A 22,432-nucleotide genomic window follows, 5' to 3' on the forward strand; every position below is an offset into this window, starting at 1 on the left:
CGAGGCTTGTTCCGTTCCTTCCTGAAAGACGGGGTGGTGAGGAAGGGCAGTGGCAGATTCAGCAAGTGGCTCTTTTCTTGAAAAATATTCCAGCGGTGAGCCGGTAACAGTACGTTGTATTAGAGCACCAACATCAGAAAGGTGCTAACGGTACGTTAAGGAAGGCTTGGCAAGACGGCTCCTGGGAGGCACGCTTCGGTGGTGGTGCTGCAGAGGCGAGCGCCGTGTCTGAGCTCCGCGGGGCTGGCACAGAGGTGGCAGAGCTGTGAGCGCGCGGCGGGGCGGCTGCGGCTCTCCTGGCACGTGGGGAGCGGGGACGGACCTGCAGCCCGGCGCCAGCCGTGGCGATGGGTCGCACAGAGGGTGCTGGCTTCAGCTGCCTTGCCGCTCCTGTGCTGCGTTCCTTTCCTCTCTAGGTAGGGGTGAGGGAGAAATGCTCTGGTGTGTGTCTGGGTTTGGGTGGTGAGACCGCAGAGAGTGCGGTTGCACCTGGGTCTGTGGCCCATGTCACTGACTTAATTTTTCGGTTTGGGAAAGTGAGTTAATCTGTCTTGTCTGCTTCATCTTGAGACTGCAGATGACATCGTGCACGGTCTTGGCTACTGTGAGGATTAGGCATCGGTTTGAAAAGCCAGAAAAGGGTCAGGTTCTGAACTATTTTGGGGAGGGGGGAAGGCAAATCTGCCCTCAGGAAAATGGAGCTATCTGTGCAAATGGTCTTCATGTGATATCTCCATCTCATTAATATTCAGAAGAAATGGAGGACATTAATATGAGTCCAGAAATCCGTTTTATTAAAGTAAACTCTCAGATGCTGCGGTAGTAAGTCCAATTTTCTGTGTTTTGCATCACTGGGCAGGTGAGTTACCGGCTTTCCGACGGTGGGAGTTAATTGAGACGTGTAACAGGGCTCCCCTGGAGCCTGTCACAGGCATTGTCCTGTTGTGTGTAAGCAGCACACTATATGTCTTTACTTTGCCACTCGCGATACAATAATTTCTCTGTGCTTGGGGGGCGCTGCTGGTTGGCAGTTGGATGTTGCAAGCCACTGCTGACCAGCAATGCTGGCAAGAACTGGTGGTGCCCGCTGGTTTTGGAGGAAATGGTACAAGCCTTGTTGGTACAAGCCTCGTGTGATTGAGAATTGTTGCCTGCTGGGCTGGGGTGGCCCTAGGGACACGTTTCTTTCTGCGTATCTCTTTAGCAAAAAGAATGACGATAGTCAGTCGTCTCTCGTTACCGTTTCCCGTAAAAACTTCAGCCTGTGTCCTGACTGTTGAAAAAATAATAAAAATTATCAACTCTCTTTTTCTAGGAGTGTGTTCAAGTCTATGTCAAATGGAGGAACGTATTCCTGTAACGGTTCAGCTAGAATAGCTTTGTGGCAGAGGCTTCAGTACTTATTAAAAAGCAATTCTAAGGAGTTTGTGCTCACTGTAATGCTGTTGAGACTGTCGGGATAGACGCTTGGGGTTTGTGTCTGATGATGGGAGGAAAACACTCCCCTTGTTTCTATCTTACAGTGATGTTGCTTTTTCCATTGGAAATCATGTCAAAAGTAATGCTTGCTTTATTATCTTGAAGGCGGTGTTTCAAATGTGTGAAAATAATACATACCCTACCAAAAAAAACTCAATGTGACTTGTTGAGCTTTTGTTTATTACGAAAATTTATAATCCAAATTAAATTTGATTAAAAAAAAAAAACTTTTCTGTAATGTATTTCTATTTTTTTTTAAAGCTAACATAAAGATGCCAGTACCGGATAACGACATTGTAAACACTGTTGGTGTTGAAAAATCATTTTACTCGAGGGAAACTGTGGATGATTGAAATCCAAACTGCACGTATTTATGCTTTTATGTACGTGATGTAATTAAGAAAAAAGAAAGGGAAACTTTTCTAACAGTCTTTAACAGCGTGGCCCGGCAGCGGGCTTTCGGTGGTGGTTGTGTCTGCGACGAGCAACGCTGGTGTAACGATGGTGTAACGATGGTGTAACGATGGTGTAACGTCGCCTGCCTGTAGAGAGCAGCGGGCGAAAGGCAGGGCCCACGCTGGGGCGAGGAGTTTGCCCGCGGTCAGCGCGAGGTGGGCGGCTCTGCGCCCTGCCGGGGGTCCTGGCGCGCTCCTGGCCGCCGCGATGCCGAGGTGGGAAGGCAGAGCAGGCAAGGAGGTGAGCGCTCAGCACGTGCGAGTGCAGGGGACAAAAGCGCTTTTGGCTCTGGGTAACTGCGTAAATCTGGGGCAAGGTTTGAAATAATGCTCCTGTGTGGCGAAATTGGAAATGCAGCTGGTGCTGCATGAATGGCTGTGTTCCAGATCCTCTTCCATCACAGAGCCGTATCGTAGCTGTCCGTAAAGGTACCGGGATCTTCAGTCCTGGACTTTCTAAGCAGCAGTCGAATCGAAGTGTTGGGCACTAACTTGAGATTATTGAAAGGACTCAGCGAGCTTAAAATGGAGAAAACACAAATTCCTTCCGAGTTAGCGAGGCTGTGGTGAAGCAACCACAACTCGTGCGATAGGCTGTATGTTCTGCTCTTTCTCTGTACAGCCATTTGCCATCTAGTTTTGCTCACTTGGAGAGTCTAATGAAGTATAAAAGGATGTTTGTTCAATTCATCTTAATTTAAATGCCTTCTCTTGTCCTAGATGTCAGTTTTACTTAGGAATGCTTAATTTGATAACCTGAGAATTAGTTCAGCCAATTTCCAAATGAGAATTCCTATCTCTGGTTTTTTTTTGCCTGTTCACCCTCCAGCAAAAAGGAAGCTGTCTTTGGAGCTAGTCAGCTGTACGTGTTCAAAAACAACAGCAGCAAAATTTGTTTCTTAGTAAATATGATTTTACTCCTGTGTGACCCACGCTGAAAGGTAGCAGAGCCCCTTGGAATGAATGCTTGCTGCAGAAATAAGTTCCCCTGGCACGGAGAAGTGAAAAGGCAAAACAGAAAAATGACCCGATAGTGAGTGTCTGTATTGAAAGACCTTCTGTCAGCCGGCAGACACCGTTCTTGTATGTGGTGGTCAGCCGAAATGAAACCTAGCAGAGGCATCGGTCTGTTTAAGCAGAACTGCTCAGCTGCGTTCAGATGGCCAAGGAAGAAATGGGTTGCTGAACTGGAAGATAAGGTCAGACGTTTTTGTAATTAACAGCGAACGGAGGCCCTGTGCAAGGCTCTGCGCCGTCGGGGCAGCGTGGCGGGCAGGTAACCCCCGTGCAGATGGACCTGAGCTCTTCACCGCTGTGGCTGCCCCCTCCTCACTGCCAGCACGCACGTTTGCAGCGGGCGGTGGCACTGTGCCCGACAGAGCTGTTAGCGGCGTGGGGCTGGCCCTGGCATGCGCCAGGTTCTTCGTGCAGCTTTTCCCTGCAAACCCACCTGGAGCCACAGCCTTCTGCGCAGCGGTGCGTGAAGGGTGGAAGCTTCTGAAGGAGCTGGTGTTTTTTCTTTCTTGTACTTTTCTGCTTCGAGTGAGAAACCTCAGTTTATCTCAGGAGATCTTTACAAGACAGAAGGCTCTTAGAGAAATCCTGGTGGGGTCATCACAACACCCCTCTTGTCTACCCAGCGCCTGCTGCCGCTGCCTTGCAGCCGCGAGCGCTGCTCCTGCCCCAGGAGTCTGCGCTGGGGAGCGGAGGGCAGCCTCCAAAGGGGGTGTGAAAACCGAAAAAACACAGGGAACTTTGGGGGTGATAAAGGCAGAGGAGCGTAATGTTACGGCTTGATTTGACAGGACCTCCTGCTGTTGCAGCTGCCAGTGCCAGCCATGGAATAGATTAATCTGTATTCCAACACGCTGCAGCTGAAGTCAAGATCGATCTAATTAGGGTGTTTTAAACACTGCTTGCGTTCTGAAGTCTTCGTGCCTGTCTGGAGAGGGAAAGGCTCCCGAGAGCCCGAGGTGCTGCTGGTGTAAGGAGAGCTGCCGGCGCAGATGGGTGAGCAGCCGCGGGGCGACCTGCCGAGAGCAGGCGGTGGCCGCGTGCCGCGCTGCACCGAGGGGTCGGCGCCGCGGAGAATTCGGGTACGTGCAGGCGAGCTGGTGAGGGGGAAGGAGACAACTTTGCCTGTTAATAAAAAAAAAAAAAAGCAGCAACATTTTTTTTGGTAAAAGCTGTTCTTAATGTTTACTGGGTGCCAGGTGGTAAGTTGGTCCTGGTACGGGAATCGGTGGCGGTGCTGAGCAGGACTTTGTTTTGTTGTTGTTTTGCAGGAGAAACGCAGTTAGTCGTTCCTAGAAATTGGGGCTGGACAGCAACGTTTTCCTCTGGCCTTGTCTGTTCCCCTCCATGAAAAAGACCCTGTTTGTGCGTGTGCTGTGGGCTTGGGCTGGGTGCTGGCGAGTTTGATCGTTCGGAAGTTGCCCAAATTCGCAGAGTCTGTGGGGCCGAGGCGCTGCCTGAGGCTGCGTGCTCGTGGCCTGTCGTCGGCTGCGATCCCAGTGGGGAGCTGCGGGCTTGGCTTTCTGAGGACTCGGAACAGCACCAGCCACTAATCCCTTTCCAGAGAAGATCACACCGAGAGCAAACACTGTGATTATGCGCTTTTACGAATTTGCGGATGCGTGGTAAGCAGCAGCGCAGTCCGGGGGGGAATGGCAAGGTCCCCGGGCCTGCAGACGCGCGTTTCCAGCTAACGCCTCTCGTTTCCGAGTGCGCAGCTGGACGTTTAATCCCCTGAAAATGGGCTCAGCCGCTTCTCCCGTAGCGCTTCTCTTACCCCAGGCCGTGCCCTCGTTTTGGCTCCTGCACGTGGATGCCGGAGCTTACTGGGCCGTGCGTGCAGCAGAACTGCGATTTGGGGGGAGGGCACGGAACCGCACTGGGGTGTTTCTCGAGAAGCTGATCAAGAAAAAGGCATTTTCTTGATCAGTCAGTTGAGGAATATTTCTGCACAACACTTCTTGAACATTTTGACCAGGAAATAGATATTTCCTGGACTTTCTGGAATGCGGTGTGTAAAGAATAACCTCATTCTTAGAAAACCTGCATCGGTTTGCTTAGATTTCTCAGTAGCTTCAAAGATTTTATCAGTATAATGAATAACCTTCTGCACATGGGCACCAAAGCAAAAACAATGGCTAAAATGCATTTCCTAGTGCAGGAATATTGATATATATATATAAAATTGGTGAGGACATTAGTACTAAAATACTGTCAACACTTCTGAACACTTCCAAAAAAAAAAAAAGGGGAAAAACAAATAGTGTGAAATACGGGATTCTGCCTTCTTTCTATAACAGCAGAGTATCTGTTGGGATTTATTTTTGAAAAGTCTTCATTTTATCTTTTTTTAATACTTAAGGAAATAGGAGCTTGCAAGTACTTTGCAGGCTCTCACAGTGTTTTTTAATGAAGACACTTAATTCAGTGCTGTTTGTGTGGAATAACTGTTTCTCTGCAGCAAGAGCATGCAGTGCCGTAGCCAGAGCCATCCTTCACCTCCATGTTAGCCTGTCGAAATGACAGAGCAGCCGAGCGGTGCTGGCCACCAGATAAACCTGTTATCTCCTCTGCTCCTCCTGCCAGCAGCTCTCCCAATCTCCTTGGTACATGAAAAATTGACACCACCTCAGGCAGAAATCTGTTTCTAAGGAAGCTGCGTTTGTAAGCAGCTAATGAAATGGGGTGGGTGGGTGCGTGTGTACGCGTGCCTGTCCTCTGCTGTCGCTGCCCTTCTGTAGCATGCAGATAACCTGTGCCGCCGTGAGGGCAGACCCGCGGCTTGGACAAGCAGCCTGTGTGACTTCAGCCTTTCGGTGAAAGTGTAAGCTGGCTGTTAGTGCAAAAGATCCATACGAACGCGTGGATGTCACTTGTTCTTGTAGGCTGATGCAATTGATCTAGGCTTCTCGTGGCTCCGGGCTAGGCAGCACTGTGGAAATGCACGTTAAATGGTTTGATGGCAATGAGGTGATCCCTTTCCTCCGTACGTTGTATTTTCCTCTCAAAAACATAAAATCCTGACACTGTTCTCCCCTCCCTATCACTGTAGGTGAGGAAACTTTTATGGCCATTATTCTTCATCAGTCTTAATCATCAAGATTAAAGCGAGGGAAAGGAGAGAAGTTACAATTTTAAATATATTTATATATCTAAAATGGAAGGTCTATATTTAACACAGAGCTGTAGGCAGGAAGCAACACCAAAAGATTTGGCAAGGGAGAGGAAGCCGTGCTTCTGTCATTTGCCTTGCACTTTGCTGCTTGGTTTTATTTCCCGTTAATAAAGCCATGTACTCCGTGATTCTCTGCATCGTTTCTGATGTTGGCATGCATTTTGCAAAGGATTCACCTCTCTGCACCTCCTATGCCCATGCAGGAGCGATGTGGGGTGCAGGTGAGTGGTGGTTGTGGCCCATCCTTCTCCCGGAGGGCAGGAGGCAGGTGGACACCCTTCTCTGGGCTCCTTCCCCGGACTCATCTGGTTTCCAGAAGCGGTCGGTTCCTCCTCCTGCCCGGGAAGTTGTTCGCTGGCAAAATGAAATAGAGCCAATGTGCGAGGGTTGTAACCGGAGAACTTGATGAGAAATGTTTCAAAACCAAGTGTATGTTTTGTATGAGTTGCACATAAAACTGGTGAATCCTTCTGAGGAAACGACCTAAGGAGAAGCGCTTTCTTTTGTACTTCATGGCAGTCCAGGAAAGCCAAATATTTGTGTTTAAGGGAGCACATTACACCCTCTGTGTGTAAACGTGTAGTTTTAGAGAAGATGGGTTTGTTTCCTTTGACTCGGGGAGCAGAGAGCTTGGGCCCCGTTACAGAACGGCCCGAACACCACCTGGATGTGCTGGGTGCTCTGCGGGGGCTGGCCCCCGCTCGGTCCTGGTCCCGCGAGCCCCGGGGAGAGGCAGAGCGCTGTGCCCCTGGCTGGGCGGAGGCCGCAAGGAGCAGGGTGCTGCGAGGGCACCTGCAAGCCTGGCGAGTTGAACTACAGCAGAATTTGTGCTTTATGTAAGTCGCTTTTTTTCAGGGTCACTGAGAAAAAGCGGGGTCAGCGTGGCAGGAGTAGTGCAGCAGGTCCGGGGGAGGCCTTCCCGGCCTGGTTGTGGTGGGAGAGGAGCTGCCTGTGCTCCCTGCGGCCGCAGCTTGCTGCTTCTGCTGCTGTTCTGCCTCCGCTCGCTGGTGCTGGAAGGAACCTGGGTTCTGCTTATCGGCAGCTACGTGCCGGAGTGCTAGTAGTAAATTTAATGGCATGTTACAGAGAGTATAAGCTCCTGTTTCTGATCTCAGCGTGCAATTTTCATTTTGTTTCTCTAGAACATGTCTGTTCCATCCTGGCCTCCCTTCTGCGAAACCTGAGAGGGCAGCAGAGGACACGGTTACTGAATAAATTCACAGAGAATGACAGTGAGAAGGTGAGTGTGCGGAGTGTGTCTGCGGTCTCTGGGCTGCTGGACTCAGAGGACGCGTGATAATGGCAGGGTGCCTGCGTGCGCTTACTACGTTACTAAAGCGCAGCTACTGTTCCTGTCTGGAGGGACCGGCACACTCACGCCATCCTTCTCTCATTCCTGTTGTTGTCTACAAACTGGAGAACTGGCGATGCCTTTAGTGCTTGGCCTCCTACATCGTATGCGCTCTTGTTTTCTGGTGCTCTTGCACAGCTGGTAGTCCTGGGTTGTGCCTCACTGCTGAGGGCTGATCCTGTACCACATATTGCTGGCTCTGCGGGACCGGGGAAGTATGGAAAGGTGCCAGTCTGTTCTAGTGAAGCTCTTTTGCAGAAATTGTAGGAGTTGCATTAGTACACACTCAACATTCCCCATTCCTCCCCTACAATGCATCACTTCAGTGGTGTTTAGTCTGGGAAATTCTTTCCAAAATATTTACATGGGGGTGGGTAGATCAAACAGCTGTGAAAAAGAAACAGCAGCTTTTGCAAACCAATAATTTCCAGGGGATTTGTAAATTCCACCACTTGGGAAATACTGGTTCCTCTGTATTTCTCATTAGTATGTTTTAAAGGTGGTTTTCATAACCTGCTCTAACAGCTGGAGAAAATTTCGCATTACTGGAAAGGGTTTAAGTTGCCTAATACGCAGTGGAGAGCAGGAGAACCCTGAGGTGTCTGTTAAATGTAACAGAAGCTTGGCTACATTCAGCAGAGACAGAAAAGTCCATTTAAGAGACCAGGAGAACTGGGGAGCCGCAACACAGGAGAATGAGCGGGCTAGGGACACGTCTCTGCTTCCTTCTAGCTGGAGCTGATGAGACCATCTTGTGATATGGGATTACGTTCAAATGCTTGCAGCCTGCGCATGCTCATCTGTCCAACACTCGTACCATCTTTCTAATGCTTTCCTTCCTGGGAGTGACAGAATCGCCTGGTTATTTTGCATAGACTGCAGCTGGAAGAAAAATAGCATAACACAAAGGATTAAAGATGATTGCGTTGTTCTTTTTCTCTTGCTTAGGTCTCTCTCTTCTGTCCTTGCAGGTTGATAGGCTGATGGAACTGTATTTTAAGTATCTGGATGCAATGCAGGCAGCTGATAAGAAGATCGATGGAGAGAAACATGTATGTATTGCTTAAGGTGTACTAGCCCTTGTCTGTGGTGCTTCTGCACAGGCATGTCATCTGCACAAAGCTTCTGGCTCAGCCAGATCACTGTTCTGAGCCATGCCTTCGTACCTGTGCTGACTTCTCTCTCAGCTTTTGTTGCCCCACTCCCCATCTTCTGGTACCTTAGATAAGATGGGGTGAGAACTTATTTACAGCAAGTGCTTCTGGACATTTCTTAGTGAATTCTACGCAGAGGGCCTCAGTCAGTTTACCGTCATTTTTACTTGTCTGAAATTTTGCTTGGTTTGGTGGATGGAGAGAAGCGAAATGCAGATAATTACGTGGTAATGTGTGAGGCCTCCTACCCTGGTCTGTAGAGTTCTGATTACCTGTGAGAAAACTTCTATTTTGATTAGACAGATGAGGCTGTAGCCAAAGTCTGGTGTGCTTTTGCGCACCAGCAGTGAACGTTTTGAATGACATGAGCATGGGTACCACATAGTACTTTCTTGGAACTGAAGCTGGAACAGACTTTTTGAAAGAGAATGAGCTGTCGGAGTCAGGAAGCAGCTTGCAGAGCTGTTAGTGAGCTTGGCCCGCTTCCCACAAGATTATCTGTATCAGCGCTGAAGAGGGTGTGAGATTGATTAGCGCTGACGGAGAGTAATCACTGCAGCCGCCGTCCCTGCACGCGGGTGAGCTCAGCGTGCCCGGGCTGCAGCCCCCTGCTGGGCTCCGACAAACAGCTGTCCCCTTGCTGCCAAGGCTGTTTCTCCAGGCGCTGCCAAACACTTTGGGGGCATCAGAGCTCAGCGGTGATGCTGCTGCTCAAAAAGGCAAAAGGCTGAGTGATGAATGGAGCTGCTTTTGCTGCCAGCATTCAGACTCCATATGGACAGCTGCAGCTTCACAAATGAACAGTGGCCCGAAGAAAAACAGCCTTTACCCTTTCCTGCTATCCCTCCACTCTCCATTCATCCACCTCGAAACAGAACAAGAAATTATTTATTCTCTACGTTTCAGTGTTAGTGTGTGGGTTTTAGAAATCGAAAAGCAGAGCTGATTTTTCTGGCTGAAATCTCAGTGCATGGGCAGCTGCTATATAGAGCCCTTACGTGAAATGAGCAGAACTAGTGTATGTAGGTACCCTTTATCCAAAAAGGTCTTGAAATTGGCTGCAAATGTTAACACCTGTAGCAAACAGCTAACACAGAGCAGGGGTGAAGGGAGATGGAGTGTGAAGAAGCTTGTGTAGAAGCAATTTAATTAATAACAACCCATTCCCGTTTACTGATAAACGAGAAGAGAAAGCACAAGAACTCAGACTTTCCTCCTGCATCCGGAAGGCCAGCGTGCTTTTGCCCCACTGCCGTGCTCTGTAGACTGGAATGGCTGGAATAAATGCATCTCAGTTCTTCCCTCCTATTAGTGCTAATAATAGGATTTGGCAGAAACATCCCATATGCGCTTTGACCTTCTGCAATATATTTCAACAGAAAATATCAAAGCATTTCACTGAGATTTGCTCATGTCACCTCTGAGAAGCAGATTTGTACTTTGCATGTGAAGGACATTGGTTTTTCAAAGCAGAGCTGTTGGGAGCCTGGTAGTAAAGATTAGGAGGTTAGAAATCTGGACTGGACTAGAAATTTGTCCAGTTGCAATCCCAGTCATCTCTAAGCAGCGCAGATGATATTAAGCATGTCACCATGCTACTACTTCTTGCTTTATCTCCCAGCAGGTTAGAGCATTGGGCACGGAGGGTATGAAATAATGACGTTCCAAGCAAGGAACGAACCTCAGCACTTCTGGAGTTACTGATTGCTTTGCTTCTTAGCATCCTGAAATGGTCAATGGGAAACGGTCTGCTGAGATCTGAAGTGGCTCAAGCGGTTTCCTCATGGAGAAGTAGGCAAAAGCCATCGCTGTGTCTGTCAGGTCAGGGAATTGTCTAGCTGTGACAGGATCTATGGGCTGCTTTAACGTTTGTAGTTGTTGCACATGAATCATTGAAATGGATGGTTTGAACACTTGGTCCTTTAGAAATTGTGCTTTGTCACCTGGGGGTTTTTGACCGTCCTCTTGCGGTGGAGGGCATAGTACCCCAAAAAAATCTGGAATACGAATCCTTTCCTTTTTCCCCGCCCCAAAGGAAAAAAAGATACCTGAAGAAATTTTATGGGTTCAGCCTATACTGAAAAGAGAGATTCAAGTCTGATGGACAGAGTATCCTGGTGTAAGTCTTGCATTACAAGAAGTGGAAACATGATTACACAAAGAATGATTGAAGGTATCATACCTGAAGTTTTATCTTTAGTAGAGCAGCTGACATAAGAAGCTCCTGCTCTTGCAGTTCTTTTCTTTTTTTTTTTTCTTTTAGCTTAGCTTATTTTTGTGATCTGGTTTATAGCTCAGCCCTTCAGACTGTGGCAGTGAAGGCGTGGAAATAGTTGAGAACAGAAGGGAAGGGAGGAATTTCTTAAGGCAGCTGTTTCTGAAGCAGAACAGTTGTTATGAAGCTGCATCGTGAATCTGGACAATGAAAGAGGATATGGTCCAGAGGGAGAGCATCCCTTCATCTCAGTGTTAACCAGCTATTTGCTTCTGTGGAATCTATGCAGAAGTGGTCAGAGGTGATAACTTCATGATTACCCTGACTGCTACGTGAAAGCTAGGAGCAAAGGACATGCGAGCATTTGTCTCTAACACCTGATGCCTGCCTTAGCACTTTTCTGTTTTTAGGTAATGAAACCTAGTACATATCTTGTCCCCGTCTCAAAATCTTTAATCCTTTCTGTAGGAAAAGGTGCAAAACTGGCTTTCAGCTCCCTCTAAAATGAGGCATAATTATAGGCGGCAGCAATAGCCTTAGTGATCCCTAAAAATGGTAGGAGAAGACAAGGGTGGTTTAATATTTTTATAGTTCAGTGGAAAATGATGCTCACGGGTTTATTCAGTAAAATATTCTCAGCAGATACTTTGCGCTATAATGACTTACAAATTACATGCTAATTGTGCTACAGTTAAGTGATTCCATCCTTGAAAGGGAGAGGTGGAACTCCTAGCGACTCCTGACTGGTATTAGCCCAGCATTTGAGTTCAGGTTAGAAGGACCGATGAATTGCCCGGACCGTGCTGAAAGCAGGACCTGGTGTTGGTGGCAGGGGCGGTGTCAGTGCACCGTAAAAAGAGCACACCGGAGTTCACGGGAGCGTGTGCGGATTTCTCAGCGTGGCCGAGTTGACGCTGCCTGCACTGGGAGCTTTTCCGGGAAATGGCCAACAGGCTGCGGTAAGCTTTGAACTTTCTTGCTAGAAACACAGCCTTGCTGTGCTTTGCTGGGAAAGGTGAATACGATGTAAGGAAGGAGAAGGATGCAGAGAATCTTTTGGGCCCCGGTCCAGCGGCTGTGGAGCAGATGTGATCTCTGGCATAGCAGCGGCAGATCCATTGTATCTCTAGGTTTAGGTCTTTGCTTGACACCTTGAGGCCTGTCAGTCCTGCCTCATTAGTGCGAGAGAAGCTCATTTTAGCTTCACAGAAGCCCATCTCATTGCTGTCTTCTCCCATCAGCAAGGGGCATCTCAGCACATATTGTTGGCAGATTAGAAATGGCATCTGAGTGCTCATTTGGAGGTTAGCAACTTGACAGCTTTGAAAGAGAGACAAAGTGGAAAGGTGGCTACTTGGTACTGTACTGGGAGGCAGATTAGCATTTAAAGGTTGTTTTTTTTAAAAAAGGACTGTGAAAAGGTACCTAAGACTGTATTTGTCTTCTAATTTGTATCTGCTTAATTCACTGGTGCAAAATAATCTCGTTTCTCTGTCAAGAGAGGCTGTTGTAACTGCTGCCTTCGCTATGTAATCAAGACGACAGTTGCCTGGATCCTGCTCCTGTGATCACCGTGCTTGGATCAGAATACAGAACAGGAAGGGTCTTTGTTTCCTGCTCCGGCGGTTCAAAATCCTTGCCTGTTGATATTTTTCTGTTCAGGATTTTCGCACTGTTGAGTTTTGGGAATGAGTGCCTTGTCTTTTTTCTCACATGGGGTTTTTGGATATTTCAGTGAATAGCTGCCTATCTCTGGCTTTCCAGATGCAATGATTAGTTTTAGAGACCCGATTTGACCAGATTCATTTAATTTGGCATTGATGTAGGGTGGGGAATGTTGCTCCTTGCACAAAATTGGATTTCTTTTTACTGGCAGGAGCTTGCATGCAAGTTTTGTGCAGTCATGCCTGTGCCCGTGATTTTGGAATCATGGAGTAAATCGGTTATGCAAATACTGGAGTCTGAAGGATCTGATGCTAAAGCACCCTGTAGTATAGCCAATGCAGTTGTGTTTATGACATTGGTAATTAGGCATTGTTTTTTAAACTTGGTCTTTCATTGGCAAGCTAGATTCCTAGGAGGAAAGGAGAAGTATTTCATTACGTGTGCTTTCTTCTCTCACTTTTGGGAGGCAGCAATAAACAGCTGCATTTCTAAGTCACTTAATCAGATTTCTGTATAGTGAGCATTTATTGCACTCTCCAGTGAGAAGTGTACAGGATTAGTTTTCCTTCTTGTGCCTAAAATACTCCACCTATAATTAGATGAAAGGCTTTGGTTTGATAAAACAGGAAAATGTGGTAGCTTAAATCAGCTTTGGTGCTGGTCACCTTGTGTGTGTTCGCCTGGAGCATGTGCGTGCGGAGAAAGCGCTTCTTGTTGAGCGTTACGGGTACGGTGCTCTCACTGGTGATGGCTCTAATGAGAAAATATTGCTCTGCTCGTGTGTGCCCACCTGCCAGACTGCTGCATAATGAATAACCGGAGTTGCAGCAAGCTAGCAGGGTCTGACAGGCTGTTTCCGTTATTTAAAAACCAAAAAACCAAAAAACAAACCCCCAAAACACAAAAGGTCATGCATGACATCAGTTATTCTGGTCTGTTGGTCTCTGCGAAGAGTAATGGTGGCTTCACTCTGGAAGGAGTAGGCCTTTCTCTGGACAAAACTGATCAGAGTTTATTGCCAGGCTGTTTTTGCCAGTGTTTTGAACAAAGTGCTCTGTCCGAACCAGAAGGGTGGAATGGCCTCTTGCATTCTGCCTTTGGACTCCGTTCGGGCAGGTCTCTCTAGTGAAACACCGTTCTGAGAAAGTTCTGACAATGCCCTGAGAAGCAGCAAGAGCCCTCAGCCACTGCCCCAGAAACCAGAGCTCTTCTGTCAACGTGCTCCAGCTGGAGGCTTGGCCCTGTCAGTCTTCCAGCCAAATGCTGTTGGAAGGTCAGGGCTGGGAATGGTAAAATTACGCTTGTGCAGAATTTTGAGACCTGGTTTCTCATTTGTCAGCTGGTGATAAAGTTGGAAGCCTGGTAGGTCTTTGAGCTGGCTGGAGTCATGTTGTGCACTGCTTACCAGCACCCTCAAATGGCCGGTAGAAGAACATGGGTTTTGTTCTGTTTTGACAAAACTTGCAGGTAATAAAAACACTGGTTTGTTTCGTATTCAGGGGCTGTAATCACTCAGTTTAGGAATGTAGTTCGTATGTTTACATTAATATTTACATTTGCAGATGGACACAATTCACAACCAGCAACAGCAAAACCTTGTTCAAAATTGAATGAAATGTTTTGTGAATTTAAATTAATTGTTAAAAGTAGTATTTCTTTGGTGAGAAATGTATGGATGTTCATATTTTGGGGGAGCAAAGCATTTCTTGAGAAACCACAAATATTGCCACTGTTCTGCCACTCCTAATGGGAAGTACTTTGAGAGCCAGTCTTGACACCCTTTTCTTTGCACTGCTTTACAGGACATGGTACGTCGGGGAGAGATAATAGATGATGACATGGAAGATGAATTCTATCTTCGTCGCCTGGATGCTGGCCTCTTTGTTCTGCAGCTCATTTGTTACATCATGGCAGAGATCTGTAATGCCAATGTTCCCCAGGTAAAGCTATATACAAGGTTGGCAGATCACCTGTGTTTCCATCCATGATACAAACAAGGCAATAAATCCTTGCAAACATTACCTCTTAATCCTCTCTTTCCATAATTCCTTTTCTGGGAGGAAACTTATTGCGCTTGTGTCCGTGCAACTTCATGAAGTTATAGCAGTTGGGAGGGCAATAGCAGGTACAGAAGCTGATCATTATCACCGAGCTCATACAGTCTGCCATAAGCAAGGTCACAGTTTGAAATGGAAACCCTATTTGTACCGCTGCTGAGGGAGCAGCAGAAGAGGATCTTCTCTCAGAAGGCCTCTCAAAGGCTCAGACTGTATCAGGTGACTTTTCCTGAACTATGCAAAATACTGCTGCTCTGCTGTCACGGATGCATTTGTGACTTTATTATGTGGTTACTTGTACCTGTGCCACATGTCCTCCTGAGTGCTTTTAAGTGGGTGCTCTAGGGCCGTGGGCTAGCAAGGCTGAGTTAGGTTTTGTGGTGCTTGGGGTTTCTGCTTGCACCTCAAAGAAAGTTGAAAAAAGTGGGGTTGTGCATGGTTTTATGTTGTTGAAGATTACTTTCTTCTGTTTCCTGTCCCTGATCAGATTCGTCAAAGAGTTCATCAGATTCTGAACATGAGGGGCAGCTCCATTAAAATTGTTCGACACATTCTAAAGGGTGAGTTCAGATATTCTGACGCGTGTCTCATTCTCTACCAGGAACAGCGTGGTCATCACTTGGTAGGATGAGCCTTCACATGTAATTCTCCTTGACTTCACGAGCAGCTTCATGCAGCGGTTACGTTCTGAGATCTGGGCAGGGCTGGAATCACTGGGATAAGAGGCATGCCTTACCTCGGAGTGAGGATGCTCGCTGCTGTCACGTAACACCACATCACTTTGTTGCCATCGGCTACAGGCTGGCTGGGACTTGCTGCTGACTTTAACACTAGAGTAAATATTTAAGGGGAGTGTATATGCATGCTAGAGGGAGGAACAGTGGAGTCTCATCTTTCATTAACATGGTCCTGCACTTTACCATCTGCACCGTATTAGTATCCACGGTGTATTTGTCTTGCTCTTAGTGTCAGATTAATGTGGATTATAGCATTAAAGTATCCTCTGTAGCTTTAAAATGTAGCTGTTGTGATTTGCAATCCTGGTTCTGAAGTACTGCTTGTTATTTTGAATGCTTATGTTGAATTAGAGCAATGCTTATTTGAGCTGTGGCTCTCATCTGTAGCCTGCTGTCCTTCAGCAGAAGCAGCCGTTGGACAGGGGAAGAGGAGGACAGAGGAGGGACAGGACTCTCACCGCTCTGAGCTGTGAGACGTGGCTAGAGCAGCGCTGATCTGCTGCCCCAGGAGATGCCTCTCCTGTTTTAGTAAACAGAGGGTTGTGTGGGGCCGTGTCTGCTCTTGAGAGGCTGTGCTGTTTTTGGTGAAGAGTAAGGAGTGTGTCTCTTCTGAGGAGGAAGGAAGGTCAGCAGCATCTCTGGGGTACTGGGCTCTGGGTTGTGTTGTTTTGATGTCTCTGCTTTCTTAGGGAATAACAATGATGTGCTCCTGGCCTTTTATTTTTTCCCTTCAACAGTGGGAGGTAGAGGCAGCCTTTTTTTTTTCTTGCAGATCCTGTTGTTTTTCTCCCTTCACATATGCAGGAAAGAGAGGAGATGAGAAAGATAGCTGGTATAAAGAAATAGGAGTGATTTTCTGAGACTGGGAGATAACCTGCAGCTACAGGCGATCTTTGGCCCTTGTCCTTTCCCAGCAAGTTCAAGCTGATGCCTGCTGATGAACAGGGAGGGGAGTGGGACTGGAAAGGATGTCTTTTCTGCTTTCAATTATGATACTTAACAATTCCTGCCTCCAAACTGCCCATTTGCAACTTAGGACGTGACACGTGACCGCGTTCAGATTCCCACGCGTGACCTGGGCCACAGGTACCCGGGAGATTTGTCTGCGCACACGCCTCATGTTCACTTCCGTGGCTTGTTGATTTACATACTGAGCTTACCTTCCTGAACTGAAGGGCAGCTGCATTAAAATTTCATCTGATTTTTTTTTCACAGACGGTGACTTGCATTGTGAAACTTTTTCTATGGCTTTATCATGTCTTGCAAGCTGCTTATAGAAAGTACAGGTTGTGCAGCAATTTCAGGAGTCTCAGCAGGGATATGTTCACTTCCTAAGGAGACCTTAAATGGCATGTTAATAATACAGGTGATGGATACAGTATTTGGGGCTGTCTTTCAGCTCCTCCCCGGCTGTCACACTCGTCAGTTTTAGGGACTTGTGCCTTCACAGTTGTCAATAACTTCGGAAATGAATTTGTTGGTGGGCCCTTGTGAAGCACTGGAACAGGGTGCCAAAAGACTCCTGGCAGGTAGGACTAGTATAGAACTTACCTGCTGCCTGTGCTGGTGACATTTAGTCTCCTATAGGACTTACACCCTTATGTTCAAATATCTCCTCCGTGTAGATTCACCAGCTTTTATCAAGTTATACCACTGATAAGTATTTGCCTCTCCAGAAGAGCTGTTTCATTGAACACAGCTTGCCTGTTTGAAGTACTGGTTTGGTTTTGGACCCTGAAAGCATGCCTTCCAGACGGGCTGTAGGCCATTAGGGGATTTCTGAAATTACCTGGCATGCGGAACGTAGGAGATTATATTCAAAATGAGTGGGATGTTGGGAGCCTTCAGCACTGGCTGAAACATTTCCAGTCCGGCTTCCGGCTTGCTCTCAGGACAGATGAGGGCTGGTTTATTTTTACTTTTTGTTCAGTGTTTTGCTCTTGTTCAGTTTTTATTTTCTATTTTTGCATACTAATTAGGTGCTCGGTTTTTTAGTTAGGTTTTTATGGCCTACATATTCTCCATGTTTCTCTGGCAACCTGACAGCTGATGGATCCCTTGGGGTTGCTCAGAATCATTTATGATGCAAGTGAGGAAGCAGGACCGTTTTCTTACGGTAGGGCTTTCAGGGGGGAGGAGTGGGCAGGGAATAACTGAAGGCTCATTAAATGCATTTCTGCAGGCTGACCGGTCCTCCCGCAGTTCCTTTTGCTTGAAGATCGAGCGTTACTTGCAGTGGGACAGTTAGCTGCTTCTTAGGAAGAACACGGCCGAACGGTGCGCGTTGGCTGGGAGGGCGCTTTGCAGGGAGGCTGATCCCCGTCAGGAGGCCGTGCCTGCGTCGGGGGCGTTCGGTCTGCGCCTCCCCCATCAGAAGGAGCGAGGCACGCACCTCCCCGGGCGGCGGTGCCCGGGGTGCTCGGCGCAGGCCGTGGAGGTGCGCGGGTTGGGAGTGGCCGTGTGGCTCCTCGCCCGGCCAGGGAGCTGCGGCGGAGCAGCCCCGTGGGAGGGGAGGCGCGGGCATGCGAGGCCTGGTTAAACCTTGGGCTTAGGCCAGGTCACGTCAGGGGGGTGGCGGGCAGGGATACCCACCGGGCGCTGAACCAAACCTGTTAGCATGCGTAATCAAAAAGAGAAGGTAAGTATGTTTTAAGGACGATGCTAAATTTGGCCTTTGTGGTCCCTCAGTATGTGCAGGCTTTATAGCTTCCACTATCCATTACAAGCTTCAATATTTCCCTATTGATTTTTACTGTTCTGTAACCATTGTATTTTGTCTAATGAAGCAGAAACCAATCTTAGGTCCTTTCCCTTTGTGTAGCTACAGACATGTGTAAGCTCTGTTTAACTGTTGGCAGAGGGAGCTTACGTTTGATTTTTGCTGTCTCACTGAAGCGGTAGAATTTTAAATAAGAAAGTAAATACATAAAATCTCATTGGATGATGTGTTTTTTTAACCTGGTTCTGGGGGCTTTATCTGGTCTTTTCAAATTAATATTGACAACTGTTGGTAGCCCAGTAAACAGTCTGCCTTGGGAGTCACTGGGCTTTTAGTCTCATGAAACCTAAATATTTAGGAGGAAAAATGCTGAGCTTTCGGAAAACACGAGAGGAATTACTCGTGGCTTGCTTTTGCTGTCTTACTGGGACAACAGAAGGGCAGTGGCGTTAGTGGCAGCTCCACCACTTGTGCTGTGGTCCAGGCCCTCGGTGGCCGGTGGGCAAACAAACGGCCCAGCTGGGCCACCAGCCCCCTGCCTGCGGCCGCTCTGCAGAGCCCTGCCCGCCGCGTGCAGCCCCCTGGGGCCCTCGGGCTCTGCCACCAGGCAGCCGGCTGGAGGAGTCCCTCCTTTCGCTTGGGTGCTCTGAGCTGTCAAGATGTAGCGGCAGCCAGGAAAGCGTTGCCCTTGGGCTGCAATAAACAAAGGCAGTTGCAGTTGCTGCATCTGTTTCAGAGGCACTTACTCTGACAGAGCACAGGAAAGGTCTCGTTTGGGGACAGAGCCTGCTCCTCGCCGTGCTCCCTGGGGGGGCCGAGGCTGTTCGACAGAAAGCGCTCTGATACTGCCCGAAGGGGACAGGAGAACCTGAGCTAAATGCCGCCTGGGCTCTGCCGCCTTGTTTTCCTGGGAAAGTAACCCTGTGTCTGCCGCGCTGCATTTCATCTCCCACCAGAGGAAGAGGGCAGGTTACGGTCCCTGCCATGCAGCCCTTTGCCCGCGGGGCCCTGCCCTTCTGCAGCGAGCTGGTGTGCAGGCAGCTCACCGAGCGCCCCCGAGCAGCTGCAACGAGTAGCTCCATGAGCTCGCTGCTGCCTGCGCTCCGTGTGATGGAGAGCTTTTCTGCCCTCTGAAGGAGGAATTCCCTGCGCTCGTCCCCCTTCTCCAGGACTGAGAGGCAGGCAGGTTCACTTGCAGCAAACCGTAGTGTTTTCCACCTGCTCTTGTTACAGGTACTGTAGCAGTTTATAAATATTAAAAGGATTTCTCTCAGAGGCCTTGGCAAAGAATTCTGCTTTTTGTACGTGAGAGAGAGAGAGAGAGAGTACACACATGGGGGGAGACTCCCACATCAGCTAACTTCTCCCTGTCCTCACTCCTTTCAGTGCTCTTATAATAAAGGCTTTGATGGAGCTCAGAGGCATGTAGCAGTGCTGAACGTATAAATATTAAAGCAAACTTTCTACAGCAAGTTACTATTCAGATGCTGAATACAGGCTGTTCTGTTTGTTTAGGAAGAAGGGAAAGAATGAGAGAAGGCGGAGGCTGGAAAGCACTGTCTAACCAAGCAGTCTGCTCCTGATTTACTAAGATTTGTTCAGGTCCTTGCTTTTGCAGCTCAAAATCTGCTTTTTATTTTTTCTTTTTAAGCCATCTTTGAATATGTAGGTTCTGTTAGCAGGAGGGAGCAAGCTTGCAAGGGAATGAGAGCTGCCAGCTTTAAACGAATGTCAGGAAGGAGAGCTGCAGAGGGAATTTCTGCTGTGCAGTGTTCGGCCATGTGCAACACCTTGATTGGGGTCTAGCTGAAGACAGGGAGTTTGCTCTGTAGTTAGTTGGTGTGTTTCCTTCCATATGGATTAAAAGCACTTGTAGGTTCAGGAATTATCTCCACTTTACTAGTTTTACAAAAATCCCAATTCAGGGTGCTTGGGAAACAGACACGTTAAACCTAAGGTTAGGAAAGTGTAACAAGACGTGTATTGGCTCCTGCCTGACCTTCCTGGGTGATACGTGGAGTTAAAAGGGACCTGGAAAGCTACCGATGTCCAGGGCTGTTCTGAGTTCTCTGGGCTTGAAGTGGTGAGCGCTACAGCTGTCCGCTTTTAAACAGCTGCCAGTGGGCTCCTCCTTCCGGGATAGTGCGAGGGTTGGGAAGAACACCGTCACCTCTCGTTGTGGTTGGACTCCGGGGAAAGGGTAACGTTTCCGAGTGTCTGCTCGCTTCTTGTGGTCCTCAGTAATGAGAGCAGCATGTTTTTGCTGTAGTCTCTATGTGCTACAAAACTTTAATGAGGGGTCGGTAGATGTTTATTATGCAAAGCTTTAACCCTGGAGATTGGGGAAAAAAATCCATCAGTGCTCCTTACATGAATTCCCATTCAGTTGTTGGCAGTGGACACAGATTTAGATTCTGCTGTGATACCTCTGTAAGAGAAGTTGGCCGTTGTTCATTAGTGTCTTACTCAAAGTCTGTTTTTCTGTCCGTCTGCTTTCTCTCCCACAGAGTATGCAGAGAACATCGGGGATGGGAAGAACCAGGAGTTTCGGGAGAGTGAGCAGAAGCGGATCATGGATCTGCTGGAGAATTTCTGAGGACTTGGCGGCTGAATTCTGTATTTCCCTAGGAGGATGCAGCGTCTGGCTCTCTTCTTCTGCTGCCCTCTTCCAGCCCTGATTGCACGATAAAAATGATGTTTCTATGAAACTATTCTAAATGGGATTTTGGAGATATTAAATATAGTTTGCTTTTTTTTTAAATTCCTTGTTTGTTATTTAAGTCTACTATAAGTGGGACTACAGCTGCTTATTTTGCAATAGGGCATCTCAAAGACGTTTTCATTTTTTTCCCCAAGGTCCAACAGCAGTGATCAGAGCACAAAGCAGTATGACAGTATAATGCTTAGAAGCAGGGTAAAGAGGAAGCACAGATAGCTCAAGACGACCGTAGCGTGTTACCCCAATACACTAAGGAAAATGTACAACCCACTTTACTGATGAAAACTGGGGAGGTTGAGCAGTTGGGTTGGTATGTGTCCAGTTCAGCTGTTCTTCAGTGGGTTGTCGGTCTCTGTCAGAGCACAAACCAGGAACTACAAAACCAGGAACTACAGCCGCTTTAGCCATTCCTGCTAAGTCTTCCCCAAGGTGAGTCAGAAGCAAAGGCAAGTTTTGGCACAGGTTGTTCAGCTCTCACCCCTCCGGAAGGGGACATTTGAGAGGTTCTGTCCAGGTTCCACTCAAAATGAAAGGGGAAGGTAAGTGGTCAATAAAACACCCAAATTCCATCAACTTTTCTTTTCGCAGTCTGCTTCAGGACTCAGCTGTACATGTTCTGCAGAAAATCAGTATTCTGAATCTTGAACTGGGAGTCTGGCGTTTATAGCAGCGATAAGTCCACCGATAGAAAGGGGAAAGCCCCACTAACGCCAGCTCTTCCAAGTGCACTGTGGGAGCTGCACAAAGACCAAGTGATTTGCCTCTCACTGACCTATTGATTGCAATGAAACAGACCACAGCTCATTTTTCTGTTGCCCCTCTGCGCTTGCAGTGTAATTTCCGATGTCAGCCTGCCGAATCCCACCGCTTCCCTGAGCAGTGACTCCCGACTGGGACGAGAGGTGGCTCAGACTATTTTCCTGCATCCTTTTTTCTTCTGCTGAAGTTAATGATTGTCATCACAAAACATCACTGTTCCAGTAAGCTGGGCCCTGCCTAATTTAGAGAGATTTGCATGCTGGCAGCATTCATTTTTTATCTCCAGGAAAAAAGCATTGTCAGGGAAGCTTAAAGGCTGCCTTCAATCGTGACTGCAGTAGGCACTGCTGGCCTGGGTGGCATCAAATGCAGTTGTTCAGGGGATCAGCGTGGAAGTCGTGGTTTCAGCAGCTAAAGGAACGTTCAAAAACACTTTTTTCAAGTTTTGTTTGAATTCCTCATTTCTTGTCTTAAATTACTTTCACCACCTCCCCCCTTCCTTATCTTTCCCCCTCTCTTTTAGTTTTCGACTTTACATGAATCTTGGAATTCTTCCCTTCCCACACCACGGGCAGTGCACTTGGGATCAAAGCTGGTCGTTGCGCCTTCCTCCTGGAAAATGACCTGTTGCTCTTGTCTCACTGTACACCTGCATTTGAAAAGCAGAGGAGAAAGGGAGGTGATACGAACAAGTGTTTAGAGGCAGGATAGAAGGAGGAACTTAATGAATGTGAAGCCACTTTGAAAAGTAGGGAGGGAACATATTGGGGGGGGGGTAGGGAAGGTTCTTGAAAATAGTAATAGAATCCACTTGAGTACAAGCTAAGGTTTTGCGTTATGCTTTTTGTTTTAAATCTAAATGTCATCTTTGATGTGACCTCACTCAGTTTGCTGCATGTGTGTGCATGTGCCCGACTGCTGCACGCCGTGAGG

At 47.8% G+C, this 22,432-nt stretch overlaps 1 protein-coding gene across 1 annotated transcript in view; it reads left to right on the forward strand.

Annotated features, from left to right (window-relative positions):
* CTNNBL1 (catenin beta like 1) overlaps positions 1-20,782 on the forward strand; it is a 48,142-nt gene extending 27,360 nt beyond the window's left edge. Inside the window, exons 12-16 of the mRNA XM_048050710.2 lie at positions 7,266-7,363; positions 8,446-8,526; positions 14,311-14,448; positions 15,053-15,125; positions 20,529-20,782. Of these exons, the coding sequence (XP_047906667.1) occupies positions 7,266-7,363; positions 8,446-8,526; positions 14,311-14,448; positions 15,053-15,125; positions 20,529-20,617 (479 nt within the window). The 3' untranslated portion in view covers positions 20,618-20,782. The remainder of the gene's footprint in view (positions 1-7,265; positions 7,364-8,445; positions 8,527-14,310; positions 14,449-15,052; positions 15,126-20,528) is intronic.
* Positions 20,783-22,432: the final 1,650 nt, after the last annotated feature.

The sequence above is a fragment of the Anser cygnoides genome, chromosome 16 (assembly GCF_040182565.1).
Source record: "Anser cygnoides isolate HZ-2024a breed goose chromosome 16, Taihu_goose_T2T_genome, whole genome shotgun sequence".
NCBI classification, from domain to species: Eukaryota; Metazoa; Chordata; class Aves; order Anseriformes; family Anatidae; genus Anser; species Anser cygnoides.